The 20,898-nt window shown below is 47.1% G+C and overlaps 1 protein-coding gene across 4 annotated transcripts in view; it reads left to right on the top strand.

The window, feature by feature from the left end:
* SLC4A2 (solute carrier family 4 member 2) overlaps positions 1 to 20,898 on the top strand; it is a 1,409,997-nt gene that overhangs the window by 524,878 nt on the left and 864,221 nt on the right. For all 4 annotated transcript variants that reach the window (XM_078662834.1, XM_078662833.1, XM_078662832.1 and 1 more), the window contains one exon: positions 3,238 to 3,374. In XM_078662834.1, coding sequence (XP_078518960.1) covers positions 3,238 to 3,374 — 137 coding nt within the window. The remainder of the gene's footprint in view (positions 1 to 3,237; positions 3,375 to 20,898) is intronic.

The raw sequence follows: 20,898 nt of genomic DNA, 5'->3' as shown, positions 1-20,898 counted from the left end.
CATGCCTAGGGTCCTCGGGCCCAGCTGCACACCTCCCGAAATTACAACAATCACTCACCAGAGCACAAAAAGCACAACCAACCATACATTTCTGTCACCACCACCAACCCCCCCTCCCCATATCCCCAACAAACCCCCTCAACACCACCCCCCCCCCCAAAGGAACCCTAGTGCCGCCCCCAAACCAAAAGAACAAGAGGAAGCAGCATAAGATGAAAGAAAAACATGGAGGAACAATGTCCTGAACAATTCCAGTACATAGAAGTCAGTGGTCTCCTCCGGGGTGCGGGGACGGGACACCATAGGGTGTGCCCCGTAGACCACATACCGGGGTGTCTTCCCAAAAAGTACAAATTTACCCACGGTACCTGCAGGGCCGTGTCCCTCCGACGCCAAGCGATTGTCATCTCAGGGCTCAAGCCGCCCCGGAGCCATGCTGTGAGGACGCCTCCGTAGCCAAGGCCACAGAGGCCACCGCCGCCCCCCTTTCTTGTAGACTGGTCGTACGATCAGGCCTCCTCTGATCTGACTCCCGACCCACTCTCTGCCATGAGGAGGACCGCCGCCTTCTCCGCGATGGGGAACTACCACTCTCCGGGGGGGGCCGTGTCATCAAGGCCCAAGAGGTCCTTCGCCACCTGAAGCAATCGGATCTGTGCCAGTCTATTCTGCCACCGAAAAATAATGCGGAAGGGGTGGCCCCAGGAGTAGGAGATGTTATGTTCCCGCAGGAAGGCGGTCACAGGACGAAATTCACGTCTCTTTTGAAGGGTCGACGCTGCCAAATCCTGATATAGTTGGGGGTGGTGATCCCGGAATTGCAACAACGGTGTCTCCCGTGCCTTTCGAAGAATGCGTTCCTTCAACTGGAAGTCATGGACGCAGACCAAGATGTCGGGTGGAGGACCCCTCCACGTCTAGGCAGACCGACCCTGTGGACCCTGTCCATCTTAATTTCATGTAGAGCCTCATCATACAGGATCTGCAAGAAGAGTGCCAGAACATAGCCCCGCAGATCACCTGATTCCCCGTCCCATGGTACTGCACGTATGCGAATGTTGTTCCGGCGGGAACGATTCTCCAAGTCCTCCGCATGTGCTTAAAGGTCCAAGTTCTGCTCCATGAGCCGAATCACGTCTTGCTGCAATTGGTGTACATCATTCGCCACACTTAGGTCATGATCTTCCAGGGTGGCAACCCGCTCTCCGATACCATCCACGTCTCGCCTCACCTCACGGAGGTCTGAGGCCAGATGCGAGCGCAGCTCCGAGATGTCCTCCTTAATGGAGGCGAAGAGCTCCATCATAAAGGCTTTGGTGACGGGGGCTTCATCGTCCTTCGATTTAGGCGAGGCGTTAGTCCCGGGGGACGCCGGCTGCTGGGATCCCTTGGAAGGACCATCTTTACCAGGCTTCCCTTTTCGCTGCGTAGAGGACATCACGGCGCCCCTGCTCGCTCGGGTATTCAGGCCGAGGGTCACCGTCCACCGCCCCGGTAGCACTACAGGACGGGCGTTGCTCCGTTACTGTCCAGCTCCGGTCCAGGAGCAGGAGTAAGAGACACCCCTCGACAGTCCACTAGCACTGGTCGCGCTATCCACGCGGTATACGCGGGCACACCGCGCCACTCGAAGCGCCGGCCCACTACGTCAAGACTGGGCCGAAATGGCACCACAGAGGCACCGGGGAACGAGCCCCCAGAGCGCGACCTGTCGGCGGGCCCCACCAAGCAATCCAGGCTTCCCAAGGGTCGGGGGCGCTGTCCCCCAACGTCACTCACCCCAGCCCGGCGATAGCTCCGCGGCCTGCATATCTCTGGCCTCCACCAATCCAGGCCCCTCGATGGGCAGGGTGTTCCCGAGGGCCGAGCCCCCACAGAGTCCTTTCGGTATCAGGGGCCCTCCGCAGCAGCAGGCCGGGTGCTCCGTCGCTCCTCCGGACCACCACGCGATCACAGGACCTTGCAGCCTAATGGCGGCTACCAGCAGCAGCTCGGCCCGCCAGCCATGGACGGGGAAGGGCGCACGCCTACGCTCCTTGCGCTCCCAGTAGGCCTCGCAGGTCCCGACAGCCCCCAACAGCAAGGCGGCTTCACTCGCAGGGTCGGTTCACCGATCGAGGATGGAAGGGGAGGCCGCGCAGCAGCGGCGCCGATCCTCTCTGCAATCCCAATTATGGGTTCCGGTGCAATGTGGAGACCGGCCGAGCAGCGGGGCAGCAAGGACTCCTCCCCCCGCTCGGAACGGCACTAGTCCTGGCGGCAGCCGCCCAGAAGGGCCGATGCCACTCCCAGTCGGGGCCTTAACAGGCCCAGAAGCCCCGACCTCGATTGGGGATAATAGCCGATTCACGGCAGTACAATCTGGGCGTTCCTCGTTGCTCCAGCCCCTCCCAGGCGGAGCCTGGATCCTCACCTTCCGGCCTTCAGTCCACCGGCAGTCAGGGCACTAAGAGACCCCTCCGCTGACAAGTCCCAGGGGCCTCCGATGTCGCTGAGTCAAGCCGGTACCCCGCCGGGCCGAACCCTCCGTCAGGCTCCGCCGCAGTTTGGGTCGGGTCCGCAGTCGGCGCCAGGCAGGCCGCTCCGGCCACTCCAAGCGCTCCAGGCGGCAGCGCGGGACCTCTGGGCACCACGGACAGACGCCGGGGTGCAGGCACTGCGGGCATGGGAATCCGAAGCTCCAATGAGACGCTACTCGGGCCGCCGCGGCCGCGAGCGCGCTGAAGTCAAAATCGCCGACAGGCACTGCCGCTGCTTAGGCTGGACCTACACTTGCCGCCCGGTAGGCCGCAACAGCGAATGCCACCCCTCAACGTCCCCGCTGGCAGCACGGGACCCCCGGGCACCTCGGGTGGATGCTGGTGCTCAAGCGGTGCAGGGACACGGAAAGCTGAGCCCCCAGATGGTGCTGTACAAGGCTATATTTCTCGTGGCGCCGGAGGGACTTGAAAACACGTCTCACTCCGTCGCCATCTTGGCCACGCCCCCCCTTAAACCCCTTTTTATGTATATGTGAATAAGGGTTCAACAGGTTACGAACACTGGGAAGATTCTCTTACGTACCATGATTACAGGTATGTAACATATTTTCTATTCATTTGTGTTAATTTGGTTTTTGGTGGCTTGCAAGATGATTCTTGTCCTGCTCTCTAGTTCTCCTCTCTTGTGTGTTTGTTTTCTAAGGAACTGCCCTCAACCCCCAGTGATTATCTTCATTAATATTTCCTGTACACACAGTTCTTTTTGAATGAAGATGATAGCAGTAATCGAAAGGCCAGCAGCTCACAGTCCAATGACCAGATCCACCCAGGATTATTTTTACGAGGGGACACTGAAGACCCTACCACGTCAGTCAAAGAGGAGAATACCGGAAGGTGAGAGCTACATTAATGTTATAATAATAAATACATATTTTGTAAAAACCCACTTAGAGAGGCAGTAGACACAAGAGAACACTCACTGTCACTTTGTAGTGCAGGAGATATTTAGAGCATTAACTATTAATAGGGGCCAAATGTAAATTTATTCTAGATATTGTGAATGCTTTGTATTTATCGATTAGCTTAGCACAGGTCAGAATACTTCCTCAGATTTGGGTTTTTAGTGATTACTGTTATCATTTAACTTTATGGCCCTCTCTGACAAAAGAGAGCAATATCCTCTCCATTTTATTTAAACTGAGCATTACGAAATTTGAGAGACCATATAATAACCATATATACTGAACTGAATGCTAAGTTGTTTACTAATGTATTTATACTTTTATCCCCAGTAAGTTTGGTTATATATCTGTGTGTGTGTGTGTGTGTGTATATATATATATATATATATATATATATATATATATATATATATATATATATATATATATATATATATATATTACCTACTGGCAGATACCAGTAGGTAGTTATAGTTAGAACTTAGTTTCCATAGGAAAAGCATTTTTTGATTTGCTAATAACTTTTGCGACGTTTGACGAATCTTCACAAAATTCTCTCAGTAAAAGGTCTATCCAGGTCAGCTCCTATCCTGAAAGTTTGGGGGTGATTCGTCAAGTGGGGGCAGAGAAAAAAGGGGGGTCCCAAAAAGTGTTTTCTCCATGTTAATTTCCATAGGAAATTTTATTTCAGGCTACAGCCCGAACTGCTGAACGGAATTAAACCAAATTTGGCAGATAGGTAGAGCTTGGTTCAGAAAGTGACCTTTTTTTTTAATTGTGTAAATCTGTTCAGTAGTTGATGAGAAATAAAAAAAAAAGTCCAAAAATCAATTTCCCATAGGAAACTTTAGCCAAGGCTACAGCCCGAACTGCTGAACGGAATTACACCAAATTTCGCAAAAAGGTAGTGCTTGATTCAGAAAGCAACTTTTTTTAAATGGTGTAAATCCGTTCAGTAGTTGCTGAGAAATTCAAAAAATAAAAGTTTAGATATCTGGGGCAGCGGTGGGTTCGCGCACCCTCCTAGCCACTCGCTTCACTGTGATTGGCTGCCACGACCACGAGTTTTAACTATGATTGGCTGCCAACACTCCAAACCAGGAAGTAATGGCAACCATCTTGTGACTCGGTAGAACCGAGTCACAAGAAAACCGTCGAAAAAAGATTAAAAGAGAAGAAAAGGGGCCAGAGTAGAAACACCCTGAACCCCTAGTTCTGCTCATGGGGGTCTCACTAGGACCCTCAGGCCCAGAAAGTATTTTTTATTTAAAAATAAAAATGTCAGAATGCACGCTGGGTGCGCGAATCCGGACAAAAAAATAAAAAACAATGAAGCGGGGCTGCCCCACTAAACTTAACTGAGCCACCGGGTGGGCCAGGCTCCGGGGGCAATCCTATAATTATATTGCGGGGGCCTGCAGGGCCTCCGCCGCCCGGGACCGCCACCTCCCCGGGGTTATGTAACTTAGGTGCGAGAGGGCACACGGCCCTCCCTCAGTCCTGGGGACCGCCACCCCCTGGGGATTTAATTAAATATGCAGGGGTGGGTTTCGCGGGCTCCCCGAAGCCCTGGGGAACACCACCTCTACGTGGTTTTGAAAACCGCCCAGCTCCTCTGCTGGAGCCCTTGATGGCCCTGGGGACCGCCACTCCCCAGGGCCGGCTCTTGCAATGTCCCAGGGAGCTCACCCCCGGGACATTGTTGTTTGCTATGAGAGGGTGGAAGCATGTCTCGCACACTGTCATAGCAAACCCTGGTTGCTTCGTTGAAGCGAGACGAGGAAAACCTACTCTCGGTTTAATGAAACAAAGCAGAATTGCTTTTGGGCAAGGGAAGCTGCATGTTAGCTGGTCCCCTTGCCCAAAAGGAATGCCGGCTCCCTCAGGAGGCGGGGAGCAGGCTGGACCGTGGGGGCATTGGGGCTGCCCCCACGGTCACCAGCCGACAGGCCAGGCCCAGGGAATGGGGTCCCCGGGGCTAGAAGTGGCCTGGGAGGGGGGGCCACCCGGCCCCCTCCCCTTTGGAAAACAAAATATGTAGATGTGGGCTTGCCTCGGGGGATGGGGTCCCTGAGGGGAATGTAAATTAAAGTGAACTCTTTTTATTTTTTTAAATAGTATTGAGTTGCGACCCTAGAGAGGCCCCCTAGTGTGGATACGAAGGGTGTGCGCCCCCTAATGTGAATACGAAGGGTGCGCGGCTCTCAGCGTGGCACCCTAGTGTGAACGTGCTGGGTGCGCAGCTCTCAGCGCAGCCCTCAAGTATTTCTCAGGTCTTTCAAACACCGAGGGGCATATTTTCAAGGACACATCACCGAGTTAACAGCACTTTATTGCAGCCAAAATTGTGATAAATTTAACGCACCATTCACAAACTGGACCAAACAACCCATATCACCAGTTTACCAGCGATAGCAGCCTAGTCAAAAAGCATCGTCACGGATGACCCCGGCAAATATTACTAATGAGATGCAGAGTAGGCGTTCCCGTGCAAAAAGCAGTGAACACACCACTTCCCAACTTTCTCAACAACCAGCAAGATCGGCGAAGAGAGTACAAAACAAGCGATAAGGTGCATTAGCACCTGGAAGTTTACACCTGCTCTGACCTGCTGTAAAGTCAGACTACAACCTGCAACATGAAAGGGAGCCCAGCCCAGAGCCACACCTGAATGACAACAGATGCAATGGAGCCAACGATCATGCAGCTCTGACACCCAACAGTGCCCCAACACCCCCAGCCACCAGCCTCTTGTCCGCCGTCCCCACCTGAACCCCTTCCCCCCCCCGACAATCAAATGTGACAGCAACCTTATGAAATCTGGAACGTAACAAGTCGGCTGATGTCGCACAATTATAATAAAAAAGATGTATGTGAGGTTGGACAAATGAGAATCTCAGTCATGTATGGATTTACAAATAAAACATTTTATTTAAACAAAACCAGAAAATAAAAGTAGATGCAGCCATGGCTTGTGATCCCTCGACAATTTGTGAATCACAGCCTGCAAGACAAAAAGAAAGATAAGATTGTGCGTCATGCGCCCATCAAAGGAGAGAGAGAGAAAGAGTGAGAGAGAGGAAGAGAGAGAGGAAGAAAGAAAGAGTGAGAGAGAGAGGAAGACAGAATGAGAGAATGAGTGAGAGAGAGAGAAAGAGAGGGAGACAGAGGAAGAGAGAGTGAAAGAGAGAAATAATGTGAGAGAGAGAAAGTGAAAGAGAGGAAGAGAGAGAGAACGAATGAGGGAGAGAGGAAGAGAGAGAGAGAGAGACAAAGAGTGTGAGTGAGAGAAAGGAAGAGATGGAGAGGGAGAGTGAGTGCTGGCACTGTGGACAAAAGCCTTCCAGCTCACCTTTCTGCCATCGGTGTGTCTCCAACCCCGTGCCGGGACATAGTGCAGCCCTCAAGCTTACTCATCTGAAACATAGTATAGAATCAGTAATGGCAGAGTACACACAACTGCACACGCCAAAATCGCTGTCCTGCCCCTGCGCATCCAGGCTGCTGCACCCCATCGACTCCCGCCGCCCAGAGATGTCTGCCTGCCCCTGGGCACCCAGGCTGCTGCACCCCATCGTCTCCCGCCGCCCAGAGGTGTCTGCCCGCCCCTGCGCACCCAGGCTGCTGCACCCCATCCACTCCCACTGCCCAGAGGTGTCTGCTCGCTCCTGCGCACCCAGGCTGCTGCACCCCATCCACTCCCACTGCCCAGGGGTGTCTTCCCGCTTCTGCGCACCCAGGCTGCTGCACTCCCTCCACTCCCACAGATGTGTCTGCCCGCTCCTGTGCATCCAGGCTACTGCACACCATCCACTCCCACCGCCCAGAGGTGACTGACCGCAGCTGCGCAAACAAGCCTCTGCTCACTTTCCGCCACCGGCGTGTGTCTAAGAGGGCCCACCACGTGCCAAAGCAACCTTCTCGGCCGTTACGTACATGCAGTCGAGCCGAGCTCACAATTCAAATTGTGTCTTGATTGCCAGGATGGTGTATCAAGGCCACTCATCATCGCAGGCTGCACACGGGCTCAGCTCTGGTGGCACAAACTCTGTGGAACTGAAGTCATCGCCATGTGGCGGGAGGTCGGGGGGGGTCGTCAATCTCTGAATCACAGCCTGCTAGACCAAAAGCAAGATAAGATTGTGCATCATGCGTCCATCAAAGGAGAGAGAGAGAGAGAGAGAAACATAGAAAGAGTGAGAGAGGAAGACAGAGAGAAACAGTGAGAGAGAGAGAGGAAGAGAGCGAGAAACAGTGAGAGAGAGAAAGAGAGAAACAGTGTGAGAAAGAGGAAGAGAGAAACAGAGAAAGAGTGAGAGAAAGAGAGAAAATGAAAGAGTGAGAGAGGAAGAGAGTGAAAGAGTGAGAGAGAGAGGAAGAGAGAAAGAGTGAAACAGTGTGAGAGAGAGGAAGAGATAGAGAGTGAGAGAGAACAAGAGGAAGAGAGAGAAAGAGTGTGAGGGAGAGAAAGGAAGAGATGGAGAGGGAGAGTGAGTGTCGATACTGTGGACAAAACCTACACAGCTCACCTTTCTGCCACCGGTGTGTCTCCAACCACGTGCCGGGACGTAGTGTAGCCCTCAAGCGTACTCATCTGAAACAAAGTATGGAATCAGTAATGGCAGAGTACATACAACTGGGCACGCCTAAATCGCTGTCCGGCCCCTGCGCACCCAGGCTCTTGCACCCCATCGACTCCTGCCGCCCAGAGGTGTCTGCCCGCCCCTGTACACCCAGGCTGCTGCACCCCATCCACTCCCACTGCCCAGAGGTGTCTGCACGCTCCTGCTCACCAAGGCTGCTGCACCCCATCCACTCCCACTGCCTAGAGGTGTCTGCCCGCTCCTGCACACCCAGACTGCTGCACACCATCCACTCCCACCGCCCAGAGGTGACTGCCCGCCTCTGCGCAAACAGGCCTCTCTGCTCACCTTCTGCCAACGGCGTGTGTCTAAGAGTGTCCAACCCATGCCTAAGCAACCTCCTCAGCCGCGCACACGCGATCAAGCCGGGCTCACAATTTAAATTGGGTTTTGATTGCCAGGATGGTGTATCAAGGCCACACATCATCGCAGGCTGCATACATGCACAGCTCTGGTGGCACTAACTCAGTGGAACTTAAGTCATCGCCACGTGGCGGGAGGTCCGTGTCAGTGGGGGTTCATCAATCTGTGAATCACAGCCTGCTAGACAAAAAGCAAGTTAAGATTGTGCATCATGCATCCATCAAAGGAGAGAGCAAGAGAGAGAATGATGGAAAGAGTTAGAGAGAGGAAGGGAGGAAGGGAGAGAGAAAGAAAGAAAGAGTGAGAGAGGAAGACAGAGAGAAAGAGTGAGAGAGAGAGGAAGATAGAGAGAAACCGTGAGAGAGAGGAAGAGAGAGAGAAAGAGAGAGGAAGAGAGAGAGAAAGAGAGAAACAGTGTTAGAGAGAGGAAGAGAGAACGAATGAGAGAGAGAGAGAAAGAGTGAGAGTGAGAGATAGAGAAAGCGAGAGAGAAAGAGAGAAACAGTGTGAGAGAGAGGAAGAGATACCGAGTGAAAGAGCGAGGAAGAGAGAGAGAGAGTGTGAGGGAGGGAAAGGAAGAGAGGGAGAGTGAGGGCAGACACTGTGGACAAAACTCTCACAGCTCACCTTTCCACCACCGGTGTGTCTCCAACCACATGCCGGAACTTATTGCAGCCCTCAAGCTTACTCATCTAAAACATAGTATGAAATCCGCAATTTCAGAGTACATACAACTGCACACGCCTAAATCGCTGTCCCGCCCCTGCGCACCCATGCTCCTGCACCCCATCCACTTCCGCCGCCCAGAGGTGTCTGCCCGCCCCTGCTCACCCAGGCTCCTGCACCCCATCCACTCCCACTGCCCAGAGGTGTCTGCCCGCCCCTGCGCATTCATGTTTCTGCACCCCATCCACTCCCACTGCCAGAAGTGACTGCCCGCCGCTGCGCAGACTAGCCTCTCTGCTCACCTTTCGCAACCTGGGTGTAGAAAAGAGGGCCTACCACGTGCCGCTGCAAGCCCCAAGCCCGGGGCCCGCAGACAGGTCACCCTCCATATCATGCAGCCCCGCTCCACAGGCCACCAGGTCTCACAGTTGGTGCTGGGTCTTGATTTCTACAACCAAAAACAATTTGCCAATACTACTACTAATTTCGATACTATGTCCTGTCTGGTATAAGAATGTATTATCACTATACCATGAAGCTCATAAACTGCTTTTTATTAAGCAGAATTATTTCAATTGTTTAGAAAACAAGCATTTTATCTGTTTTTACATATGTACACAAAATATCATAAAACACCCACATTTATCTGTACAAAATACTAGACATTCCGAACACACACACATCAGGCATTCTGGTCAAACAAACTGCATTCATACATATACTACTATATTACAACACATACAGTAAACCAAACATATAATTTATCAACAAGGAGGACTTTTTCCTACATCAATGCAAATATATACAAATTTATAAACATTCAAATGAACTTTATCAATTTGCATGGATCATAGAACTTAAGCAATTGTCATTTTGTGCATGAAAAATGTCAGTTGGGTTTTATCTGAAGGTCTACGCGTTTCGAACCCCACCCAATATGGGGGTTCTCGTCAGGACCCAAGCCTCACTCAATGAGGTTCTTAACGACAACTTGCAAACAGTGTGGAGTTTATAGTTGTGACACACAATGGAAGCACACAGGACCGGTTGAATTGTTCGGTCGATGATTTCTTTGTTCGTGGTGAACGCCATCTCAAGCTCTGTTGATTTCTGTAGAGTTGTGTGCAGAATCCGTCTCAAGTCCAAATTCCTAATGACCAATAGATGAACGTCATTATGTCCTCGCCATGGCAGAGGACATACCAGTGCACCCGGCTTTTCATCGCAGGCTGCACATCCGTTTAGCACTTGCGGTGCCACTAACTATGTGACCGGCGAAGTTATGCCACGTGGTGGTAGGCCCACGCTGTTTGATGGCTCAGGCCTACACTGCGACCAATAGGGCACACAAAACCTGAGCTGCCGGACCTCCGGGACGGGGTATCAACGCAGGCTGCACACCTGCTCAACAGGTACGGTACCCCTACTTCAATGCACCGAAAGTCACCATCCCGTGGCGGTGTGCCTGTGCCGGCCACAGTGCATCCGGTGCCACCAAGTCTGTGCCCCAAAAGTCATGGACCCTGTATGATTGGGTCACGTGGTGCGGACACCATCATGTCACCTACGGGCCGGCGGAATGTGATGTCGTAGGCCTTTGGGCCCCCATGCACACCACACAGATACACCCCAAGAGAGGTTGGAAATGGCATCGATCATGTACACCCGATACTTTTTATTGGCAGGGTCACGTGTTCTGTGATGCCTATGCTGCAGGGTGTGGTGTGAGTGTAAACCAGCTGTGAGGGAGTGGCTGTGGCATGTTGACAACTAGACCCGTGATCAGCAGATCACTACAGGGAAGACTTGGGACATGTGGCGTTGTCGTTCCTCCCTGTAAGCTTAAGGGGAGTGGGCTGGCCTGGCGTATGCCAGTCCTGCGTGAGGCTGTGAACAGTGACTCCGGAGCTCTGGGCGTGGTTCCGTCCTGGGCTGTATGAGGAATCAACTGATGCGGGTGTCTCTGTTGTGACCCAAGTCCCACAACATGGCCAACATGGAAGGTAGGGGGAATCACTGACCCTACATTACTCCATACTTCCACACATGAAAGATCGTGCACATGACATATCTGTGTGGATATGAATGTTTATTGCACATTCAGTGGAGTGTTGCAGCTGTAGCAGTACAGGGCCCTGCAAAGCCCAAATTGCCTTTTTTGGCACTTGGAGGGCAGCCAATTAGAGCCAAGCTCGTGCTCGGGTGTTAGGTTCCGCCAACATATGTACTTATCCAATCACTCCGCCAATCCCCAAGCACTTATAAATTCACTATACACTCTCCTTGCAGTACTCTAATCATCCAGTCTCTACCTATGTACTTACACAATTACCGAGACACAGTTACATAACCGAAGTTTTCCCCACTGCCAGAGGTAACATTGTTGCGTGCGCTGTCCACAGCACAATGTAATGTGGTAGGGCCCAGGGGCAGCATCATGCATACATAATAAACACACAGACACAGTTAGATAGATAGTGTAGTTACTATATTCCCAATAGGCTCTGCGCATTGGAATAATATATCCTATAGATGTGACGTAGGACTTAGGTCGACTAGGTCTCTATCGAATATATTAGACTTAATTGTGAGTGCCAGCTAGCTCAGAGGTTACTAGAAACTTTCTTGAATGAACAAGAAGGGATTAGTTTCTGACAACCGCATAAACATGACAACTTTGTTTCCCCAAGATAAAAACGTATCTTCAGAGTCGTGGAAACAATAGATAGATATTTCACTCAGTCAATCGTGCATGCTTCGTTTCACTAGAGGTACAGAGAAATAGAGAGACAGGCGTTTTCAATAAAAAGTATTTATTGAACAGTCTTCTTTCTCTTGCAAGTAAAGTGAACTGCTACAATCGTAATACTGGTTGCAAAATATAATGCGTACAGCAAGAAGAGTATGATAAAATAATACTGTAAAAGCATGGTATGGTTTCTAAGCCATAAAATACATGGAATACATACATTAAATAAATAAGGACTAAAAGTACTCCACTGGTGCTTCTAAAATACGCCCACCCAGGTGTACCTAACCTAAGTCTAGTACGAGGAAAGAAGTAAGTGTGGTGTAGCATAAGTTTAGTAATCTTTTTGCCAAGAACTTATCCAAGATTTCTCTTAGGGTCTAATCAGCTCCGTACCTTGGTTTAGAATGAAGGAGGTCGGTATCTTTCTGTCTCGATTTCCCAACAACCCGCAAGGGTAGCTTGGAAACACTGGAGCTGGATTTCTCGGCAAGAGTAAAGACAGCGTCTCTCTCAGTGCGGCTGCTGAAGGGTCGGCTTCCTTTGGCACTTGCTGCAGCGATATGCGTCGGGCAAGTAGATAGTCGAACTGCTCCAAACCACTGTGTGTTTGCTAGGGCAAGTGTGGGCATATTTATACCTTGAAGGTGCAGAGTTTGGCGTAAGGTTGGACATAATAACGTCATCAAAGAGTCTCAGTTCTTTGAAAACTCCTTGAGCTCTTGGATAAATCAATATTCATGCAGGGGGAAGTCCCTAGCTGCTGAAGGCGATTTTTCCACGAAATCGTTGTGGATTTTCGGGACTAGTGGAAGTAGCCATGCCGTATTTGGACTGCATGAGCTATGTCTAAATACGGTTATGATTTCTATGCCTATATAAGGATAGGGTGATTTACACCATGAACCTGGAAAATTACAATAGGGTCCTAAAACGCTATACAACACCCACTCCACTTTATTATGTTCGAAATTACTAAATTTAAGTACTAAAACATATCTAAAGCATGCGTTTACAGTCCCACCCCAAAATACATAAAAATGCATCTGAAAAATGGTTTGTACACATAAAATGAGCATTTGTACAGTACGCATTAAAAGCAATAGTCGTCATTCAAAGCATATGTTATGATGTTAGCAATGCTAACTGAATGCATCATGAAATTATATTTATGAAATGGCTCTTAGTTACAGAAGAAAAAGTGGAGACCATTCCATAGCAGAATATATATACTGTTATTGTATTAAGGACAGGCTAAATATTGTCTCTAGGAAGTGTTCAAAAGAATTTCTTGTTCTCTAAGAATAGTTCTACTTTAAGCAGATTACTTTGTGCCAAAAAATAAATAAATATTCAGTTTTGGAAAAGTCAAATCAGAAAAATACAGTTACAAAGTTAGAGACTTTGTTCTGGAAAGTGAAGGTCGAATTCAGAGTTCATAGAACGCTGTGTGCTAATTTCAAAAGTTATTCTCGGTGTCAGGAAAAAACATTAAATCTTCTAAGCTGGCAAATAAATCGTCTACTACAGTAGGTGAAAGTTGAACCACTTCATTAAGTAGATCAATTGTACACAGATGAGAAGCATCGCCGTCAGCGTCATCCGCATTAGCAATGTTCGCAGTAGATGGTACCTGTGTCCCTGTTGGTCCACGTATCTCACCCTCAGCTGGATTTGTCGGTGAGACCTCAATGAATGCCGTCATCAGGATTGGTAGCTGTTGGGGGCAACACAATGCATGAGCCGTTACCGAACCAAGCAAAACATCAACATCCGTTGGCAGTGCTGATGGAAGTGTCAGACAGATATCTAACACGCATTCCTCTTCACAAAGCAGGCATCGTAGAACAGGTAAGATGCAATCTTGCCAGATTGGTCTGAATGATAGGAACCATGTGGTATTCAGATCTCTCAAACGAGCCAAGCCAAGAATCTGTGTCATTCGGTCACAATACTGCATCGCCAGACGAGCATTTTCCATGGTAATCTGGGTATCGCTGTTGACTGGACTTGCCATATCGGAGCAGAAGAAATAAAATAGTATCCCTGCTACGAGTCCCAAGATGAGAGGCAGGCCGCCGAACACAGAGTGCACGAAATTTGGAAAAATGCCTAGGACTGCTTCAAAGGGTGCTAACAGTCGTGAAAAAACTGCCTTAAATACATGTACAATACCACTGGTATCAGACATGTTTAACATATGACCTAACATTTCTGCGAAATGTATTAGACAGTTTGTTGATAACAGGACATGTATCTCCGCAGAGGACCTTGAAACTTGCATATCATACGTTTCTTTGGACGAGGTCAGTGGCACAGTTTTTTGTAAAAGAATGGCTTTCATTCTGCTTAAAGTATCAATTTGTATAGAAGAGATGTTCAGTGAAGGCTATAGCGGCGACTCCCCGTCTGTCTTGCTTTTAGGAAACAATACTTGCACACAACAAGTGACCCTGGCTGGCACACTAACTAGATAGGCTATTCCTGGCATCATTCCACAACAGCTGTGGTCATTCAACATTATGTAGCTACCGTTGGATAGCGGCCTAAAAACTGGATCTATCACGGCTGCCGGGGAACCTTGCAGGTGGCAAGAAAGGTTATTCGAAGAACCCTCGCAGGCTTCGTGTAAATTAATACCTTGACACTAAAGTGTACCGCTTAGTGAATGTTTGCAATTATTACCACTAAGAAATATTTCTTTTCTCCCACTCCAACATGTGTGTGTGTGTATGGTAAATCCCAGGTCAACTTAATGTATTCTTTACCCAACCTTTCATACAGGCCTGCTGGTATGTGTTTTAAGCAATACTGAAACTGGAAAATCGTCACTGGTATCGTGATGGTGCCATGTATTATCCATTCTATGGCTGGTTTCTCAGAAAAGGTTAATGGTAATCTTTCCAGTTTTTCTATGCTCAGCACCGTATAGTCTGCTCCCCTCTGTGCCAAAGAGATTTGTTTATCTGTAAGGTTAAATGCAGAAAACAATGACGTGGTGTTGATTAGACGCCATGGCACATAGCCTGAATGAAGAATTTGCAACGCAGTATTATAGAACGCAATTGAGACTGGCCTTGTTGCAACATTAGCAAGTCCCGTTCCATTATGTCTATGGCAGAGGATACAATGCTGTCCAAAGAATAAATTCTGGAGGACAGAGTCGTTAACCCATTGTCCACTACAGAGAGAGCTTTCTCTAAATTAATACGATCAATTTCTCGTATTCATTCTGCAGTTTCCATTTGCGTGACTTTCCATGCTTCATCATAAGCAGCGTATATACCTGCGTATATGAAACGTTTTTGACGTGGTTTGCGAGGTCCTAGTAAGGAGTCTCTCAAATCAACGCCTTCTTTAAGTAAAGTTAAGTGTTGTTTTATTTCTGGAAGTGTGGATTTCTGTAGCCACTTAAGGCATAGTTTTCCTATACTGTAAGTTGTTATTATCCCTGGATGTTGTCTCTGGATATATGTTGGATCTGGCCTAGTTACTGTAAACGCACTGCTGTGATCATTAAATTCCGCACTTATTATGATTTATTCCATTATACCATTATTTGCTCCAAAGAATCCAAAATACTCCGTGGATTAGAATGATATTATATCCTTTATTTCCGATGTACTGTCAACACATGATTAGCCAATGTTTTTCAATGATACTTCTCCTACCGCGGATATGCCACAACAGGCCTTTTTCCGGGCACGTATCTAAAACATTATACATCCTTAATATTCAATGCTGATATATCCCAATGCATTTCAAACTTTTATAAGTTCTTCCTCAGGGGTTCACTGAAAAATTAAACAAAACATTGCTGTAAACATAATGCTTAGATTGCTGCGAATGAATACAATTTACACCAAAGTTACATAGCTCTGCTGTTCGTATTAATCACCCCATGGTTATACGCGCTGCCCACAGAACTCGGAGCAGAAATGTTACCGTAATTGTATTAAAGTGAATCACCTACCTAACTTTACTATCCCGATGTTAAACCCTCCTTGACCCAACACTCGATCTCCAGTATACCACCCCCGTTGATATCCTCCCACTCTCAATCCTAGTTTATCTTCCCGCAATTCCATACCTGTAATATTAAGTGCTTCAAACACGCACAGTGGCGGTGTCGGGCTACACGCCATCTTCTCCCGTAAAGTAAACTGCTGAGATGAAATCCCGCCCTTTTTAACTCACCTATCCCGGCATGTCCTTGCCTTCCACTCTGTAGGATACTACCTCTCCCATAATGCATTTCTACCCACAACCGGGTCTCCTACGTGCCCGGAAAAAGGCCTGTTGTGGCATATCCGCGGTAGGAGAAGTATCATTGAAAAACATTGGCTAATCATGTGTTGACAGTACATCGGAAATAAAGGATATAATATCATTCTAATCCACGGAGTATTTTGGATTCTTTGGAGCAAATAATGGAATAATGGAATAAATCATAATAAGTGCGGAATTTAATGATCACAGCAGTGCGTCTGGATTTGGGGCGCCACCACGCCCCATCTATCTTGATTAATGTTTAACTTCTACGTGGCTAACGGGTGGACCACGTATACCCAGGGTGCACGCAAAAACGTCTCAAATGAAAAAATGGAGTACAACGGTTTAAAAAGTGAAATTAGGTGTGCACGGCAACTTTGATCAGACTAGTTACTGTAAACCCTTGTGTCTTATTCAGGAATCTATCTTGACAGTTATTTGTGTCTGTGGGCCAGATTAACCATTTTTTCCAATCAGGATTAGTTCTGTTGTAAAATATAGTTTACGTCTACCTACTCATCTGTAGTTCTATTACTATCAGGTGTGGGCTTAGGTATGGACGGTTTGTTTAAATCTTTTATCTTAGCCAGGCCAAGACAAGATGTCTGTTGAACAGTGTCATTTAAAAACATAATTTGTTCCGGGATGATGCAGGCTCTAAATAAGGCTTTTAAACCCTGCACCCGCCAGTCTTTTGTGCCCCAGACAGTTTTTATCTCGATGTTGTATTTCCAAAAGTCAAAACCTCATGTGGAAAATTGAGCACAAAAGGCTGCAGAATAAATTTTGTTTAGTATTAGTCAACTTACTTTTCATGCCTGTCTTATTAACATTTTTAAAGGAAAACATTTCTGGATTTGTGACATCAAAACCTGAAAAGTATGCACATTTTTCAAAAAAATGTTTTAGAGCTAGCCTTTGGTGACGTTGGACAATGTTCCCATTGATTATAAGTTAAAACATTTCTAGGGTTTGCAGATGTGTGCAAATAATGATGACCAAAATGATTAAAACAGTACATTTCTTCATAATCTGATGAACCTTCTAAGTATTCATATTTTTCAAATTTCGCTGACATTTCTAAGTCTGCCATCCTGTTATTAACAGTCTCAAAGTCCCAATCATCAGAAAATGTGCTGGGCGAAACAAAGTCACTCAAAGAAACCTTAAACTGGTGTGGAATCTTCAACAGCTCCACCGGGCCATAAATGGCATAATCAGTTGTGTCCAATGCTAAACCACCAGGTATAGGAACGGCTGTGATGTTTACTGATGACAGGTCTCTCTGCTCACGATGAGATGATTTGTGTGGCTTCAGGAGCAAGTTGATGTTCTTACTTGCTGTGTCCATTTTACTGTATTTTCCATCTATCAGCTTTCCCAAACTTAAAACAAGAATGAGCCAAAGTAGGAGAAAAAGTACACCTAACACAATCCAAAATTCAACCCATGTTGAAACCAGATATGTATTTTCAAGTTGATGAAAGAGTTCTGTTATTTTTCCTTTGAAAGTTTTACTTGCTGGAGTCGTTTCGGGCTCACTGGGATCCTCAGAAAACATATCAAATTTGATGAAATAGCCAGAGGCAGTTCTGTCAATTGTTGTTATTGCATCCAAATTACTTGAACTCGCTGGAGCTGCTTTTTCCCTTGTCATATTAGTATAGTCAGAGGCTATATCATTGTAGACAGGAGTGTCTTGACAAAATGTTATTTGGGCCTTAAGAGGCACAATTTCCATTGCTTTGTTGCATAGTCCTTCTTTTCTGACTGCAGATTCTTCAAAGGTGATGAGTCTTTCAGTTTGAACCTCTTGGATTGTAGCAAGATTTGGTCTTCTGTTACATCTTTGGAGTCCACTGGGCCTGCTACTTATTACTGGCCACATGATGTGGTTTGACCAGGTCAATTGATACAGACCGGTTCTCCTTTCTTCCAGCAAGAGGCGGCAGTAACACTGTTCTTGATCCGTGGATTGCTAGTACAGGTACTGGTTTTCTGTAAGAAGACCCAACTTCCTTCTTATCCGCGATCTTTTCTCTGACCAGATCCCCAATCTTTGGAATCCAGACAGGTCTTGCTGGGACAGGTGGTTTTTCTTCAGTGGTCATTGGCTTCTGTATTGTGTTGCTCAGACTTCTTCGTGTTTCATTTAAGTCCTGCAAAACAGCCAAACGGTCTTTGATATCAAAGGGTTTTTGTTCCACCACTGAAGTGTGACAATCGAGATCCTGGATAAGCATTCTAGTACCAAATAGTATGTCCTATGCAGTGATTCCACCCAGAGAATTTCTTGGCAGATTATTAAGACTACGTTGGACACTTATTAGATGTTTGACCCACCCGTCACCCGAACCTAATACCCTAGCTGTTATAGATTTCTTTATGTCTCGGTTTTTTCTTTCCACTACCGCATTTTCCTCGGGATGGAATGGACTTGAGTACCGCAATGCAATGCCCAAGCTGGCCATGGCCTCCTTGTAAGCTCGAGAATTTAGCGTGCCGAATGCATATGTGCCGATAAAGATTCGCAAATCTTTTATAACAGTTCGGGTGTCAGCCGAGCGCTGAGGCCAAATCCAAATAAATCTGTCCTATTAGTTGTGGGACCGCATTTGACCATAGGGACGTCTGCGTGTAGAAAGTCTAATGCTGTCTAACAATGGTGTCTGAACTGGGCTGGCTACACTGTAGTCAGGTATCTGGTGGCTTTCAAAGCTATGATCTCCGTAACAGACATCGCAATTAATCCCAAATTCATAAATGTGGGCATTCATCCCTGGCCACCAGTACGTCTCTTTTAATTCCACTAGAGATTTAGAGATCCCTTGATGTATCAGACCCTCTCCCATATGTGCTTCTTGTATCAAAGCACCTCTCCGATTCCTGTTTGGAATTACCCTATCCCCCACTCCAGGGACTCGAGCAAAAGGAACGGAGTTGGCATCAGTTGTATATGAGTACTTGAGTGGAAAGCCTTTTGGAAGTGTTTTAGCACTGTCTTTTATTGAAACAGTGACAGCTTGCATTATTTTGCTGTCTATTTTTGTTTTTCAACGAGTGATTGCAGTTACGGAAGCCATTTGCACAGCTGCCTTCGCGGCTTCATCAGCCAATGAATTCCCTGCAACTTGAACGCCATCACGCTGATGACTCAGTATATGGATCATGTGAGTCTTTTGTAGTTCTTTCTGTAATTGAACTACTTGTTCCCAAAGCAACTTATGCTTGATTGTGCCACCTTTTGCATCTTTGAAACAGTTTTGAACCCAGTTCTACAAGTATTCGTTGTAAGATTGGACACAGTAATATGAATCGCACACTACAAGTGTGGGGAATTCGTGATCAGTATTTTCAAGCACCATCTTGAAAGCCTGTAATTCAGCTCGCTGAGCTGTACAGTCTCTGAGAGATTGAGTTTTTGTGACCATAGGTCGGAATTTACCATTGCACCAGCGACCTTTAACAATCGCGCATGCAGCACTATAAGCTTTTTTACCCCCAATTGCGGGCTGTGCTGATCCGTCTGTATATATTATACATCCGTAATGTTCTAGAGATAGAATCTCAGTGGGCAGAGGACATTCATGTTCATATTGGAGAAATTCTTGTGTTTTCAAGTACGGGTCAAAAACGTATTCAACGTCTCTTGCAGCAAGAGAGTTAACCCATTGTATCCACCTCGGATGTAAAGCTTTAGCATTTGGTATGCTCGCTTTTGTCACTGCCTCTAAGGAAGGTACAGGTGTAACGATCATTATGCTTTTACCCTGCGCAAGAGCTCTCTCTTTTGCTACTGCAGTTTGAACCGCTGTCAGAATTTTTTCTGTTGAAGTGAATTTCATTTCAGCTTGTGTGTACAAGTGTGATTTGTAAGCTGTTGGTACCTTTTCACCTTCATTAAAGGTTGAATCCCCATCTCCCTGGGATGATTCGGATTACAAGTTTGCGTACGTTGTCACGTGTCTGTAACTGTGTTTTTGCCAACATGTCTGTTTGCACAGAACGCAAAAGTTCTGTGTGTTTTTGAGTCCAATTTGTTGATTTGAAATCAGGTTTTATTCGTTCGTAGAGAGGTTTAACCCTTTCTGCGTAATTAATAACGTAAGTTCTTCCGAAATTCAGGAAACTTAGAATTGACTGTAAGTTTTTCAGCGTCTTTGGAGGTTGGAGCAGCGCACATTTCTCTAGAAAGTTTGCTGCTAGGCTTTTGCCTTCACTTGAAAGTTCTTACCCTAAGAATAGGACGTTGAGGTGGGCAATTTGTGATTTCTTAAAATTTAATTTGTACCCTTCAGAAGTGAACCCAAGTATTATGGTGTTCACTCTTTTCAAGTGCACATCCAAGTCATCGTCTGTAAGATAGATGTCATCGACATAAGATAATGCCTCATCATCAAACATTTGTAGTAACTCTGTTACTCTGGCTGAAAATAACCCTGGACTATTCTTGAATCCTTGGGGGAGACGGCAAAAATGACGCTGTGTCCCCATGATTGAGATAGAGGTCAAGTACCTGCTTTCTGGTGCAATATTTTGACAGAAGAAACCGTTAGAAATATCTAATGTGGTTTTATATTTTTTGCGCACGATGTTATTCGTCAGTGCTGCACTATGTGCATTTTGTACTGCAAAGGTTTTGCAACAAGAGTTTAAATGTCTGTAGTCCAAAACTAGACAATATGTATTGTCTGGTTTGGAGACCGGAAACAAAGGATTGTTCATGCACGAAGTGTATGTTTCAATCACCCCTTGGTATTCAA

The sequence above is a fragment of the Lissotriton helveticus genome, chromosome 10, assembly GCF_964261635.1.
Source record: "Lissotriton helveticus chromosome 10, aLisHel1.1, whole genome shotgun sequence".
Classification (NCBI taxonomy): domain Eukaryota; kingdom Metazoa; phylum Chordata; class Amphibia; order Caudata; family Salamandridae; genus Lissotriton; species Lissotriton helveticus.
This window is presented reverse-complemented; position numbering and strand designations above follow the sequence as displayed.